The following is a 14,341-nucleotide window of genomic DNA, read 5'->3' on the forward strand; positions in this document are numbered from 1 at the left end:
AGCAAAGAAATTCAATATCCAGCTTTTATGCTTTGTTTCTTCAATTGGTTTTCAGAGTAAAAATGCTGGGTGGGGGTTATGTCAACTTTTTATTTAAATTTAATGCCTAACTCCTGGAAATGCTTGTGAAGAAGCCCATCCTCTGTCTGTCAGATGTGTGTCTGCAATTTCATTTGGAGGCAGATTGCTTATTTTTCAAGTGCATAATTTTCTGCTCACATTAAGGAGACATAATTTAATTAAATTGCTATTAAGAAAAAAATATTAAACCTTTGCTTTGGCATCTGCTTTGTCATCAGCCTTCGCAGCCAACAGCATGAGTCTCAATATTAAGGAAACAGTCAGAGGAAACTGGCCTTTCAACTGAGGTACATTGGATTTGATAAGTCTTTCCACTTTGGGCAATGGGATATCGTAGAAGAACACATTTCCAATCATATCTTGTCCCCGTCTTCCAGCTCGTCCTGACATCTAAGAATAAAATAATAAAATTATTAATTTTTAAATAAAATATACCTAAGTTGTATATACTAGTACCATCTATACAGTCTTAATAAAGCATTATGCAGATTTATTAAAATCATGTGTGCAAAATATGTTGTAGCTCAAATACAGCTGGTTTATAAATGTGGGGTTTATTTACTTTTTTAAAATACGAACTTCCAAATTTGATAGAAGACCTAAACATTGGCCAGGATACTTATGTTCTCTCACGTCTTTTTAATGTTTATATTTCTTCAAGGTAAGCTCTAACTTAATTTATACCTATACATCAGGTTTTTTTTCAAGTTACATTTAGCTCTAGATCATTTCTAGATAGATTTGGGGCAGAGGTAGTCTCAGTATGAATAAAGAGCAGAGAACACGAATAAGGAGTACAGAGAAGCTGCCTAAGGGTGTGTTCCCTTGCTTGGGTCACCTGCTCTTGGTCAGGTCCATTGTGGGGACTTGTCCCTTGTACCAGATGATGTGACAAAGCTGGAATCGTCATTTATGTGCAGCAGAAGGGAGATGCACGTAGGTCCAGCTACTGCACAGATCCACTCTGACTCTGAGAGCTACCGCCCAGGTGATGCCATCAGCTGTATCTGGCCTACAAGGCCTCCTGAACCAGAGGCAAACTGGCAGTACTTCATGAAAATACAGGTTTGAAAAGTAGGACAAGAGCAGGAAACAGGGGCTAATGAAGAGGTTAGAGTCTCTCAGACCACCCAGTAAGTTGTGCCATGACTGGAGACATTCTGTTTTATTGCATTTGCAACCTCATCTACACATGGCTGCGTTGCATTGTGTGGAGTACCACTTCCAAGATGGAAGGAACTCAAATGTCCCTATTAATCCAGTCTGCAATCTCTCTTTCCCTCATTATATCCCCACTGTATGTTCTTATAGAGTATTTTCCACACATTTGTAAAACCCTGGCTAAAATAAAGCAGCTTTTGTCTTTCTGGTTCCCATAACTGAAAGCCAAATCTATGCCTTTAATTCACTGAGCAATTGTAATACTTTCATTGCTGAAATAGACCTTTTGACTACATACATTATTTGTGGGCTAGCAGTTCTGAAACATTAGTAAAATCACCTTAGCTAAAACTACTATTGTCACCAAAATGAACAGCTAAAACTCAGAAGAGTCCCAGAAGTATATGTAAAAGAAAAGACATTTTTCTGAATTTGTGTGTGATGACAACTACATGTGTACTGTTCTTGTAATAAAACCTAGGTGTTCTATTTTCATACCTGCCTGTAATTTAGGGCATCTAAGAAGACAGAATCTTCAGCAAAGACAACAGATTTACATGGCATGTTGATTCCTAGAGCAAGTGTTGAAGTAGCTGTGACTACCTATAAAATATCAAACATAAGTATATCTATTAGAAATGGCAATATCCAATTAAAAAAACCCCAAAACTGTAATTAATAGCCAACTTAAATCAACAGGAATTTTACTATCATTTTTCATATAGCTAAACTTTAATCTGATTAATTTAACAGAGCTATGAACATACATGAATTTCACTCTTTAGTGTAGTTAATATAACTATTACATATGCATATTAAATTTTTGTATCCTGAAAGTTTATACCATATCTTTTATGAAACACAAATTGAAATAATATTGAAATAGAACACAAATTAAAATATTCTGTGAAGACAGTACAAAACATCATAATCCTACAGAGTTCATTTAACTAAAACACATTTATTTGGCTGCTGCAGTAAAGGACAATTAAAAAACGTTTCTATAAATACATTAGCAACAAAAGGAGGGCTAAGGAGAATCTCCATCCTTTATTGGATGTGGAGGGAAACATAGTGACAAAGGCTGAGGAAAAGGCTGAGGTACTTAATGCCTTCTTTGCCTCATTCGTTAATAGTAAGACCAGTTGTTCTCCAGGTACCCAGCCCCCTCAGCTGGAAGACAGGGATGGGGAGCAGAATGAATCCCCCATAATGCAAGGGGAAATGGTTAGCAACCTGCTACACCACTTAGACACACTCAAGTCTATGGGGCCAGATGGGATCCACCCAAGGGCACTGAGGGAGCTGGCGGGAAGTGCTCACCAAGCCACTTGTCATTTGTCAGCAGTCCTAGATAACCGGGCAGGTCCCAGTTGACTGAAGGTTAGCAAATGTGATGCCCATCTACAAGAAGGGTGGGAAGGAGGATCTGGGGAACTACAGGCCTGTCAGTCTGACCTCAGCACCGGGGAAGGTTACAGCATGTACAGGACAAGCAGGTGATCAGGCCCAGCCAGCATGGGTTTATGAAAGACAGGTCCTGCTTGACTAACCTGATCTCCTTCTATGACAAGGTGACCGGCTTAGTGGACGAAGGAAAGGCCGTGGATGTTGTCTACCTGGACTTTAGTAAAGCCTTTGACACTGTTTCCCACAGCATTCTCCTGGAGAAAACTGGCTGCTCATGGGCATACTCTTCACTGGGTAAAAAACTGTCTGGATGGCCAGGCCCAAAGAGTTGTGGTGAATGGAGTTAAGTCCAGTTGGCGGTGGTCACAAGTGGTGCTCCCCAGGGCTCAGTATTGGGGGCAGTTCTGTTTAATATCTTTATAAATGATCTGGATGAGGGGATTGAGTGCACCCTCAGTAAGTTTGCAGATGACACCAAGTTGGGCGGGAGTGTCGATCTGCTGCAGGGTAGGATGGCCCTGCAGAGGGATCTGGACATGCTGGATCAATGGGCCAAGGCCAGCTGTAGGAGGTTCAACAAGGCCAAGTGCCAGGTCCGGCACTTGGGTCACAACCACCCCATGCAACGCTACAGGCTTGGGGAAGAGTGGCTGGAAAGCTGCCTGGCCAAAAAGGACATGGGGGTGTTGGTAGACAGCCAGCTGAATATGAGCCAGCAGTGTGCCCAGGTGGCCAAGAAGGCCAACAGCATCCTGGCTTGTATCTGGAATGGTGTGGCCAGCAGGAGCAGGGAGGTGATTGTTCCCCTGTACTTGGCACTGGTAAGGCCACACCTGGAATACTGTGTCCAGTTCTGGGCCCCTCAGTACAAGAAAGACATTGAGGTGCTGGAGCATGTCCAAGGAAGGGCAAGGAAGCTGGTGAAGGGTCTGGAGCACAAGTCTTATGAGGAGTGGCTGAGGGAACAGGGGTTGTTTAGCCTGGAGGAAAGGAGGCTCGGGGGAGACCTTATTGCTCTCTACAACTACCTGAAAGGAGGTTGTAGTGAGGTGGGTGTTGGTCTCTTCTCCCAAGTAACAAGTGATAGGACAAGAGGACATGGCCTCAAGTTGCACCAGGGGAGGTTTAGACTGGATACTAGGAAAAATTTCTTCACGGAAAGGGTTGTCAAGAATTGGAACAGGCTGCCCAGGGAAGTGGTTGGGTCACCATCCCTGGAGGTATTTAAAAGGTGTGTAGACATGGCACTTAGGGACATGGTTTGGTGATGGACTTGGTAGTGTTAGGTTAACGGTTGGACTCTATGATCTTAAGGGTCTTCTCCAAACTAAATGATTCTATGATTCTATGAGATGCTAATCTGAAGGATAGAAACTCAGTTAGAAATAAAGTTCTACAGCTACCAGTTCACTTATTTTGTTTGGAAATCTTCACGTCAACATTTTTTAAATGAGCATGACAAAGTCAATGCAATATATTTTACCCCTGGTGAAAGGTACACTATATTTTTGAATTATACCTATGGAGAAACTAAAATTTAAAAAGAAGAACTGATCCCAGTTTACCAACCTTGATATATCCCAGCCTGAAAAGCATCTCCACTACTTGTCTTTCCTTGGCAGCCATAGATGCATGATGATACCCAATACCCCTCAGTGCCATCATTTGCTGCAGATAACCTCTTCTCTCAAACCTAAGTCGATGAAAAATCTTCCTCAAAGTCTACAAATAAAAAGAAATGTTAAGTATTAACCACAACCAGGTGTTGTTAATGAAAAAAGAAGTCTTATCCGATAAAGTTCCAAGCACTACAGAGAAATATAGGTGTTTATGATCTTCAGTGAACCTGAAGCCCAAAGTATATAATTGGATGTGTACCATCGGTAGCTTTAATATGACAACAAATCCAGGCTCTTCTATACACTATCAGGTTTTTTTGCCTCTGCAACAAATGCCATTACAACAGTCCCAATTTTCACACCATGCAGCTAGATGCAACCAGACATGGCAAACTTGCATGTTCATGACTTTCCTACTTGAAGCATGGCCTCATGACCATGTATTGTGTCCCACTATCAGAACAAATTCCTAAGTAGTTACATGAAGCTGATACTGTTTTGTTCTTGTTTGTCATCCCTGATCAGTACCACCTTCTCATCTCACTACACAGTTAGAAGCTTCCCTTTCCCAAACTCAGAAATAGCACTGAATAAAGCTTTTTCCGTATTTTCTGAACTTCACGCTACAGCCAAGTGCATCTGTTCCAAAGTCCAAGCTACTTCTTCACTACCTTTACCCATGTGCAACTGTGGGAAGCAATGTTCCTTCCATGATGGCTGACAGCAGTCCAAAAATGCCATTGGGATCCCACATTCCCAGGATAAGGAATCATGAGAATTTTCAAGTTTGGTCCCAATACACAGAATTTTCCTCTCTTTCAAGACATATCACAATAAGCAGAAAGCATTATCAAGACACTTCATCAAAATTTTGAGCACCTTTTCTCTGAATTAAGAGCTATATATCACAATTACTTTTTTTAATTAAAAAAACACAGCCATGAATAGACAGCTACACAAACCACAGTCATGTTTCAGGAAGTTTAGACCAGAGCAGATCTCCTGGATCAAGGGCCAGTCACCCACTACTGATGGAAACCACATCATATAAATCTCTTTCATAAATTATCCCTTAATTATTTGTATACAAATATATACATTAATATTTCTGATGGACTTCTGCAGATTTTCAGTGCTCTTCTCACCTTTTCTTTCCTCAGGGGGCATAAACACATTGAAGAGCATGGAAAATTTTGCTTTGTGGGGACTAAAACTTTTAGAGTCTAAAATCATTTATTATTTAGTATTTTTACAAGATATGAAGGGCTTAAAAATGTTTTGATAAGCACACAAATGTGCCATATAGCCTATGCTGATGACCCAGTCAGAAAAATAGAAGTCTGAGATCTGAATCAACATGTAACAGAATTGCATTGCTGATAGTTCATGGAAAAGAATTCATTGTAGTATGGATCCCAGGACTCCTACCACAAGGACAAGTTAATATCTTTTTATTTGGCAGAATGAAAGTTGTCCATACATCTTAAAAATAAAGTTATCTCAGATTGATACCTGGAATAAAATTTAATTGGGAATATTCAGAATGTTTTGTGAAGTCCATGCACACTGTTATGAAGTACAACTGCAAAACACATATGCATTTTATGTATTTATGCACAAATTCATACTTTTTAGACATACAAAACCAAAACCATGTTATAATTATCAGTGAATTACTTACATCTTCATCCACTGCTTTAGGATCAGTGTAAGTATACATAGAAGGGATAGCAGTTAGCTTTTTAAGTCTTTTTTCTAACTGTTGTTTTGTAGTCGAAAGACATACCATGCTTTCCATTTTACTGGAGCTCAACTTTTTGGTATCCCTGTATACAATACATGATTAAAAATATTATTTCTGTAATCAACATACATTTCTCAATTTTCAAATATTCTTTGGGTACTGAAAGATGCAGACTCATTCCCTTTTAAACTGTAGACTCAAACATATAGGTAGATCTGTTAATGTAAATTTACTGGTAATGCTAGCAGCTTCCTTTTATCATGGCTTGTATGCAAAACAGCAAGTAATTCTGGGTGAAGTAGAGAGGAGGAATTATGGTGATAAACAAAAATGAAGGAAGATGAAGACAGCAACTGTAAGTGCCTCATTTAGCAAATTAGTAAGCTAACAAGTTTGCACAGTAGAAGAATTAAACATGAAAGAGAAATGTGATGGATTTACTGCCAATAATGACATGGACTGTAGGAGTTCAGACCAAGATTTGAAGAAGAGAAGAGAGGGAAAACTGTTTAGAGACAGATTTTCAAGGTACTTCAATGTCTAAATACGTGTCTAAATTCCTACTGGATTTTCAATTTCTTACTACTACTAAAGTCAGCTAAGTTCATTCTTTCATGATATTATGTCCAAAGAATGCACTGTAAATTGTCACGATTAGGAGGGCAAAACCATGATGCTTTATGTTCCTGAACATCCTGGTACCTACAGCCATATTTCATTGCCAAATGCCTTATAAAAATCTGTACTCTATGATCACAAAATCAAGAAAATTCAGGGTTAAGGGGAAACAAACACAGTACAATCCAAGCAAAAGGCTGACAAATATTCAGAGAACATCTCACCAGTCAGGTGAATCTGTATTTCAGAGATCCACCACTGTAACCAGCCATGGTGAAGCTAAACTAGGAAAACACTCTCCTCCCACAGTGGCTGACCCAGCACCAGGGTCAGATGCTACACTGTTTTTAAGAGATGCATGACAAAAGTTACTGTCTGGAGAAAGAGTCATTCCAATATCTTGATATCTCAGTAGTGAATTATTCCAAACTGACCAATCTCATATACTCAGGTTTCTCTCTTTGATTCTTATGTTGTAGCGCCAGCACCTTAGACAATGTCTGCGACACTGGTATCTTCCTGCTTCCTGACTATGCACTAGGCACTGCTGATTGATGCCTGCCATACCGTGTGGGTTGCCAGAGCACAAAGAGAAGCAGGGATTGCTATACTGCAAGCTGGACAAATGTGCTGCTGTAAGGCACATTCCCCAGAAATAAGTTATCACAAAATTACGCTCTGTCATAATATGTAAGCTTTTTAATAATACATAGTTATAATACTTACCGAGAGTTGAGTTTTATTAGCGTTTTTGTCACCTTTCTTAGTTCGTCCCTTAAACGTTCTTTTTCCCTCTCGGTGTTAGGGTCTTGTTCACTTCTTTGTTTTCTCAGCAAATTGAGGAATACATTCTTGGCTGCACATTCCACTGAATCCACATTAAATCTTAAAGTAAATAATATATAATACACATCAGTTAGGTGAACCCTAATAGGGTTTTTATTTTTATGCAATGCTGTTACAAGTGTTCAGTGAGCCTTATTATCTGATAATAGTTAGAATCTAATCATTACAAGCATATCCCTATTCCATCTCCAAATCACAGTCCACATTCACTTTCAAACTGCTATTATTCCAAAACTGAGTGGTAAAATGTAAAATGGTTCTGCCAAAAAATTATCTATAGAAAGTATGCTCAACTCTACCTTTCCCTAAGCTGGACACTTGGACACACAGGTAAAGCAAATTGTAGCTTAAGTCATTTTAATTCTCAACTACCCAGTTGAGAATCAGTGCCTGCCTTTCTTGGTCTTCTACACAGCTGTTCTTCCTCATAGCTTTTTCAGTATTGGACTGTTTGGAGTTTAACTGGGATGAAGACTTCTCCAGCTTCACTCTCAAAAAGTATTCTTTTTATTCTTGTTGCAGCAGGCATCCTATTAACTAACACCATACAAGGTGTTGGCAACACATGGGGTGAGGTTGCATCCTAGTCCATTAGAATATTCACAAGTTATTCAAATCTGGCTGTCACCAAGAACAGGAGCGAAAATTGAAGGACTTTATCCTTTTATCCAGAAGGACCAAATACAGATCTTAAGTCTAGGAGGTAACCTCTCCTTAACTTAAGCTTCTCACGTCTTCACAGATGACAGAGCTCAATAACAGTCATTTGCCTTTTTTTTTTTTTTCCCCTTTGAAGCTCAGACTGAATGATCTAATTTCTCTCTATCGTTGAGTTTATTCAGCCATAAGGAGTACTAAAGTGGTGCCAGCCTGTTCTTTTCCTTGGTGGCTGTAAATAAAAAAAAGCAAACGCTAAATCCTGTTTTTTCCCTACCACCAATGGCTGCAATAGCAATTTGGCTTCTACAGCTCTGATACCTGCTCTCTCAGGAGTCTCCATTAATTCCATGCCAACATAACACCATACAGGATGACTGCTTTGCAACCTCATTCATCAGTAATGGCTTAGAGAGAAAAAGCTTGCCAGCATCAATGAAGCATAAATATCAATCTATTACTCCAAGTCACTGTCTACTACTTGTGAGGGCTACTCATTCCCTTCATCTCGATCACAATTTCTCAGGATTGGGACATTTAATGAGAGAGGTATTTTTGTTTGGTTGGTTGGGGTTTTTTAACTTCTAACTCTTGTCCCTTGTCTGACTACAAAGACACTGTGGAGGTTTACCAAGTGCTGTTACAATACACCTGTGCCTTAAAAGACCCTTAAATAACAGATTTCTGTACCTCATCCCCCAACTTGATACCACTAGGTTCTGCCTCCTTGTTCACTGGTTGGGGATGTGTTCTTGTCTCACCATGATCATTTATCAATTGTCTAGATATTCATATTCTACTCGCAGTCTCTTGTCAGAGCAATATGTCACGAAGCATTTCTAAGGACCCATCATTGCAGGGTAGGTAAGAGGAATGCATTTATCCATCTGCCCTAAGGAGAAGAACCTTGGAACTTCCTACTGAGTGCCCCCAAATGATGCTGCAGTTCACACAGCAGCCCTGAAATTATTCCTTATTTGAAGGAATTACAAATATCTAAGAGTCCTTTTTAAAACTGTCAGTTTCAGCGTGAAATCTGCCATAACATTAATTTACAACTACACCATCACTGAGAAATAGAAAAAGAAATAATTTACCAGCAACTAGAGTAATTTGAGATGTGCCATCAGTATGTATATTCACTGTTTGCTTCTTTCTTTCTAAGAGTTCTTTCAGAAATACCTTTTTATCAGCATCAAGCATGCGAGAACCAAAATGGCAGTGAGCGTTCTACCCCTAACTGTCAAAGTGTCCAGTGTAAGGAAGGGCGAGGCCACATACTGAGATGAGAAAACTTTCCATTTTTACATGATTGTTCCTATGCACTACTACAGTGAGAATATGTGCTAGACAACTGTTTACTGATAAGCAAGTTCTTTTTATTATTAAGTCCAGCATTGAGGTACATGCTTACTTTACTAACATGAGCAATATCACTGACAATAACGGTATTGTCAGTAGGCTCAAGGTTGTGAATGTTTGATGTTATGTAATTACATCTTACATATATGCAAACCAGGTTCGTTGATGCATGTCACTGGATGTAAGATGAGATTGTTACAGTTATGCAGTGGAACCATCACCACGTGACAAATGCACACATTAATAGAACCTCATTCCATCCTTTTCCCTAGCAAATCTGCCCCTACATACACCATTCACACCTCTAAATAAACAGCATGCACTTTCCACAAGTTTTACTGACTACACTGGGGCAAAGCAACTGAGAATCTGACTCTCATTTTAATGTGATTCAGCTTCTTGTAATTTTCTCAGACATCACACATGGATTCTACCCTTTCCACATAGTAATTAAATGCTCCCAGTTTTATTTCAGCTAAACCTTTAGTGTCATAAAGATACATGGGTTGATAGAGCTTGTAGGCTTTTGCTTTGTATGTTTTAAAGCAAAGGTAACAAATACCATATAAATGGCATTTGCCAAGCCATATCAATGCTTATCTCTAAACCCCATTTTTTCTGAATATAGGCAATACACATATAACACATAGAATGTAAATACTTACATAAAAAATATGGCAGGCAACTTATCCATCTCATGTAATTTATCAACAAAGTTTGCAAAATGCTTCCACTTTTCCTGTTCTGAGCAATCCACAGGTTTTGGCTTAAGGTGCTCCAGTAGCTCATTCACCTGACCAAAGTAGTATTATTGTGGAGATTTTAATGGCAGAAACTTCTGGCTAGAGGCTAACAAATATGAAGACTCCATTTTCCTGTGTCAACTTCTATCAGCTCAATTTTTTTAAATCATTCAGAACTGCAATAGCCACATATAGTTTACAGACTAAAAGGTCTGCAAATTATCAACCGACTTTGGTAAGAGCTCAGAATGCAAATTGTTGTAGCATTCATGGCTACCATCACCATGCAAATAAGTAAGTATCACTAACATACTGATTATGATATATTTTTGCATGTAAGTGTCATATTTCAAGTAATTCATTTTTTTCCCCAGATATTCTTTATTTTTCCTTGTTGCTGATTCACCACCTCCTCATATTCCTTTTTATGATATAGGAATAGACAGCCTCCAATCAAGGACTTGCTTTTCTGCTCATTGCTTTAATTTCTACCTTTTACATGGAAATATACATACTGTCTGTAGTTACACAGAAGGTTTCAAATGAGCAGCAAAAAGAGGTAGACTAAAAAAGCAGAGCAGTGGTACAATATTCCCACTAACTGTAGGAGGTATCTAAAGGAATAAGGAATTGAAATCTCACAGCAGTATCAGAAGTCTGATTCCCAGAGAAGCTTGTGAAAGTATCACCTTGAAAATGCTTATGGAAATGCCACACATATTAGTGCTTATCTTCCAAGCACAGCAGCAGTTAAACCTAATAAATAATAATTACAGGAAGATAAACTCCCATAATTATATTATTACATATAATTATCATTATTTTAAAGCTGTACACAATCTTAAGAAAGCACCCTGTAACAACTGTTACCTTCTGTCTTTGGCCAAGCTCAATCCATTTGCTTAGTTCTTTCTTCAGTTCCTGTTCATATTTCCTCACATCTGCCTTTTTTATTACTACTTTATTCTTGAAAGAGACAAACTCCTCAGGATCTAGCTCCTGGAAAACAACATTAATATAAAACATTGCAGTACTTTTTTATCTATTTATTTTGATATATTCTGCCCGCAGCTGTGTATACACACCTGTGCCCTTTGCCACTTTTGCCAGACTTTTACCATTGTGTCATAAAGCTGGATGCTCTCTCGTGGAGACAGAGAAAGATCTGAAGGAATACCATAGGTCTCAATCTGCAAGGAGTTTAAGCAAAAGAAAAATAAAGGAATCATTTTGGTAGAATCCATGTTGCCTAAATGTAACAGTTACTAAACAATGTTCACACCAGTATTATGCTTACATGATTGACTGTTAATGCAGCACACGGATGAAAATGTTCAATGATAAAATCACTGCCCTTTAAAGAACACACATACTTTTCCAAATCATTGTATCTTTCTTCATACAAGACTGTGAAGAGACAAAAATGATGTCATGATGCACTTGGTTGTTTTAAAAAGCAAGTACTTAATCCTGCAAGATTTGTTTTTATTTAAAATAAAAACCAAAACAAAATACATTTAAGTTCACACACCATGATTAAACTTTTTGCATAAATAACACTAAAATTTATTTCTTAGTTACAAAATATTCTGATACACACCTAGTCTAACACGATATGATTTCTTTTGTTCTTGTACTTTAGATTTCACTTTACATTTTCTTGTAAAGTTCTTTTCAGAGTTTGCAGAGCTTCCTTCTATTGTCTTCTCAGCATGTTGCCAATACCTTTTCACAGATTGTAACCACCTACAGTGCAAGAATAAAATAAAAATAAGAGTTATAAAAAATATTTTAAGAAAATTGCTACAGCTATAATAGATGAATTACTACAATCTGCTCAGTTTCTCCTATAGAATTTCCACTCCCTCTCTCACCGTCTTCAGTGCAATTTTCTCCAGCTTATCCCGGGGTGCAAATAAAAAAGGTGAAATAGCACCATTATATATATCTAAATAAGACTGACTGTCTTCTGATGGACAAGTGTGCTTATCAGGCTTTGGCAATTCAAATAGATGTAAAAGCCTCCTACATTCCTCTGTGCAGATCAATTATAGGGTCTGAAGAAATAGTAGTGCCTGTTCTCATTACAGAGTTAAGAGTTACAGTATTGTTTTGTGTCAGTTGGGGGAGTAAGGGTAGCACAACACATATAACAATACAACTCCAAATCAGTTGCCTCCCAATAGTGATTTACCTCTCTATCTAAAATAGCTTATATCCAATTTAAATATGCTCTTGTGAGCAAGAAAATTCCACACATACTCAGTTAGGTGCTCCGGGTTACTGACAGTAGCAGAGAGTGCCAAAAATGGACACCGAATTGTTACCAGAAGATGCTCCCAAACCTCTGCTCCAATTTCACCACCAAGACAATGGACCTATATTTTTGGGGAAAAGGATTAAAAGAAAAGCAGAAGTGTTCCTTATCAAAGTGCAGCCATAACAGGAGTTGGTTTGCGTTTTGCAGAAATCAAAAGTTTGGCAAGATCAGTACCGAATAACTCTTATGTTATGGCAAATGACCATGAGATCCAAATCAAATGTCTAGTAAATCCCTCTCCAGACTTCACTGGAGAGCAAATTAGTCTAAATTTCAATACTGCATTCGCTGCTTGTACCCTAGATACTCACTGGCATCATTAGCAATTAATTCTGCATAAAAGAAAGAATACAGTAGGAATTTTAAATTTAGCAAGATTAATCATTGACTTTTTCCCTGGAAGGACTGACAAATACCATATGATGTGAAATCTGTATGATCCCAGTCTGGAACGCTCTATTTGTGCCACTGAGACTACAGTGGTGGCTTTTATTTTTTCAGCTGACTGGCTTGAGAGAAATAAAGAAAGTTCCTGGTAGCTTTGACTGAACTGTATGTCCTCTTGAGGAGTAACAGAGTTTTAAGTTCTTTCATTGGAGTACATAAACACTATCAGTGGACAGAAAAAAGCAAGTCTGAAACAATAACTCTGAAAGTTGTTTTTTTACCAGCAATAATGTTTGTAACGAAAAATTGAGTCACCAACATTTTTCCTCAAGATTTTTTGTGTATTTGTTAGATTGGTTACTATTAAAAGATGCCTACCTCATCAAATATAACATATTGTATCTGTTTGGTCCATTTCTGGCAACGAGGAGACAGCATCAAGATTTCTAAACATTGTGGCACTGTCACTAGTATCTAAGAAGAAAGGTTTGTAAAGCATTACTTTCAAGTAAACCAACTAATCAACTACAAGTAAATTCTACACTTAAAAAGCACTTAAAAATATATATGTATTTGATTTCAAGGTAAGAAAGAATGAATGAATGATTTGTCACTGCTGTCTTCAAGAAGGGCAAGAAAGAGGACCCAGGAAACTACAGGCTGGTCAGCCTCACCTTGATCCCTGGGAAGGTGATGGAGTAATTAATCCTGGAAATCATTTCCAAGCACATGGAGAACAAGAAAATCATCAGGAGTATTCAGCATGAATTCACATGAGGGGAAGTCATGCTTGACCAACCTTGACCAACTTCTATGACGAAATGACTGTCTTGGTGGATGAGGGGAGAGCAGTGGATATTGCCTTCAGTAAGGTTTTCAACAACGCCTCCCATAAGATCCTCACAGACAAGCTGCTGAAGTATGGGCCAGATGAGCAGGTAGTGAGGTGGACTGAAAACTGGTTGGAAGGTTGGGCCCAGAGGTTGGTGATTAGTGGTACAAAGTCTAGCTGGAGGGCAGTAACTAGCAGTGTACCCCAGGGGTCAATAGTGGGTCTGATCCTGTTTAATATCTTCATTAATGATCTGGATAATGGGGAAAAGTGTACCCTCAGGAGGTTTGCTGATGACACCAAACTGGGAGGAGTGGCTGATATGCCAGAGGGTCATGTTCCCATCCAGAAGGACCTAGACAGACTGGAGAAATGGGCTGACAGGAACCCCATGAAGTTCAACAGGGAGATGTGCAAAGCCCTGCACCTGGGGAGGAACAACCCCATGCACCAGTGTATGCTGGGGGCCATCCAGCTGGGAAGCAGCTCTGCAGAAAAGGACCTGAAGGTCCTGGTGCACACCAAGTTGAACAGGAGGCAACAATGTGCCCTTGTGGCAAA

At 38.8% G+C, this 14,341-nt stretch overlaps 1 protein-coding gene across 7 annotated transcripts in view; it reads right to left on the reverse strand.

Annotated features, from left to right (window-relative positions):
• Nucleotides 1-14,341, reverse strand: part of LOC104033166 (DExD/H-box helicase 60) — a 47,988-nt gene that overhangs the window by 10,596 nt on the left and 23,051 nt on the right. For 5 of the 7 annotated variants that reach the window (XM_075709697.1, XM_075709698.1, XM_075709702.1 and 2 more), the window contains 12 exons: nucleotides 13,327-13,422; nucleotides 12,504-12,619; nucleotides 11,842-11,987; nucleotides 11,539-11,648; nucleotides 11,327-11,431; nucleotides 11,112-11,240; nucleotides 10,164-10,291; nucleotides 7,360-7,518; nucleotides 5,953-6,097; nucleotides 4,222-4,374; nucleotides 1,741-1,845; nucleotides 271-471 (listed from right to left, as the gene is read on the reverse strand). In XM_075709697.1, the coding sequence (XP_075565812.1) occupies nucleotides 271-471; nucleotides 1,741-1,845; nucleotides 4,222-4,374; nucleotides 5,953-6,097; nucleotides 7,360-7,518; nucleotides 10,164-10,291; nucleotides 11,112-11,240; nucleotides 11,327-11,431; nucleotides 11,539-11,648; nucleotides 11,842-11,987; nucleotides 12,504-12,619; nucleotides 13,327-13,422 (1,593 nt within the window). The remainder of the gene's footprint in view (nucleotides 1-270; nucleotides 472-1,740; nucleotides 1,846-4,221; nucleotides 4,375-5,952; nucleotides 6,098-7,359; nucleotides 7,519-10,163; nucleotides 10,292-11,111; nucleotides 11,241-11,326; nucleotides 11,432-11,538; nucleotides 11,649-11,841; nucleotides 11,988-12,503; nucleotides 12,620-13,326; nucleotides 13,423-14,341) is intronic. The other 2 variants (XM_075709701.1, XM_075709699.1) reach the window with 2 other exon arrangements.

The sequence above is a fragment of the Pelecanus crispus genome, chromosome 4 (genome assembly GCF_030463565.1).
Source record: "Pelecanus crispus isolate bPelCri1 chromosome 4, bPelCri1.pri, whole genome shotgun sequence".
Lineage (NCBI taxonomy): Eukaryota > Metazoa > Chordata > Aves > Pelecaniformes > Pelecanidae > Pelecanus > Pelecanus crispus.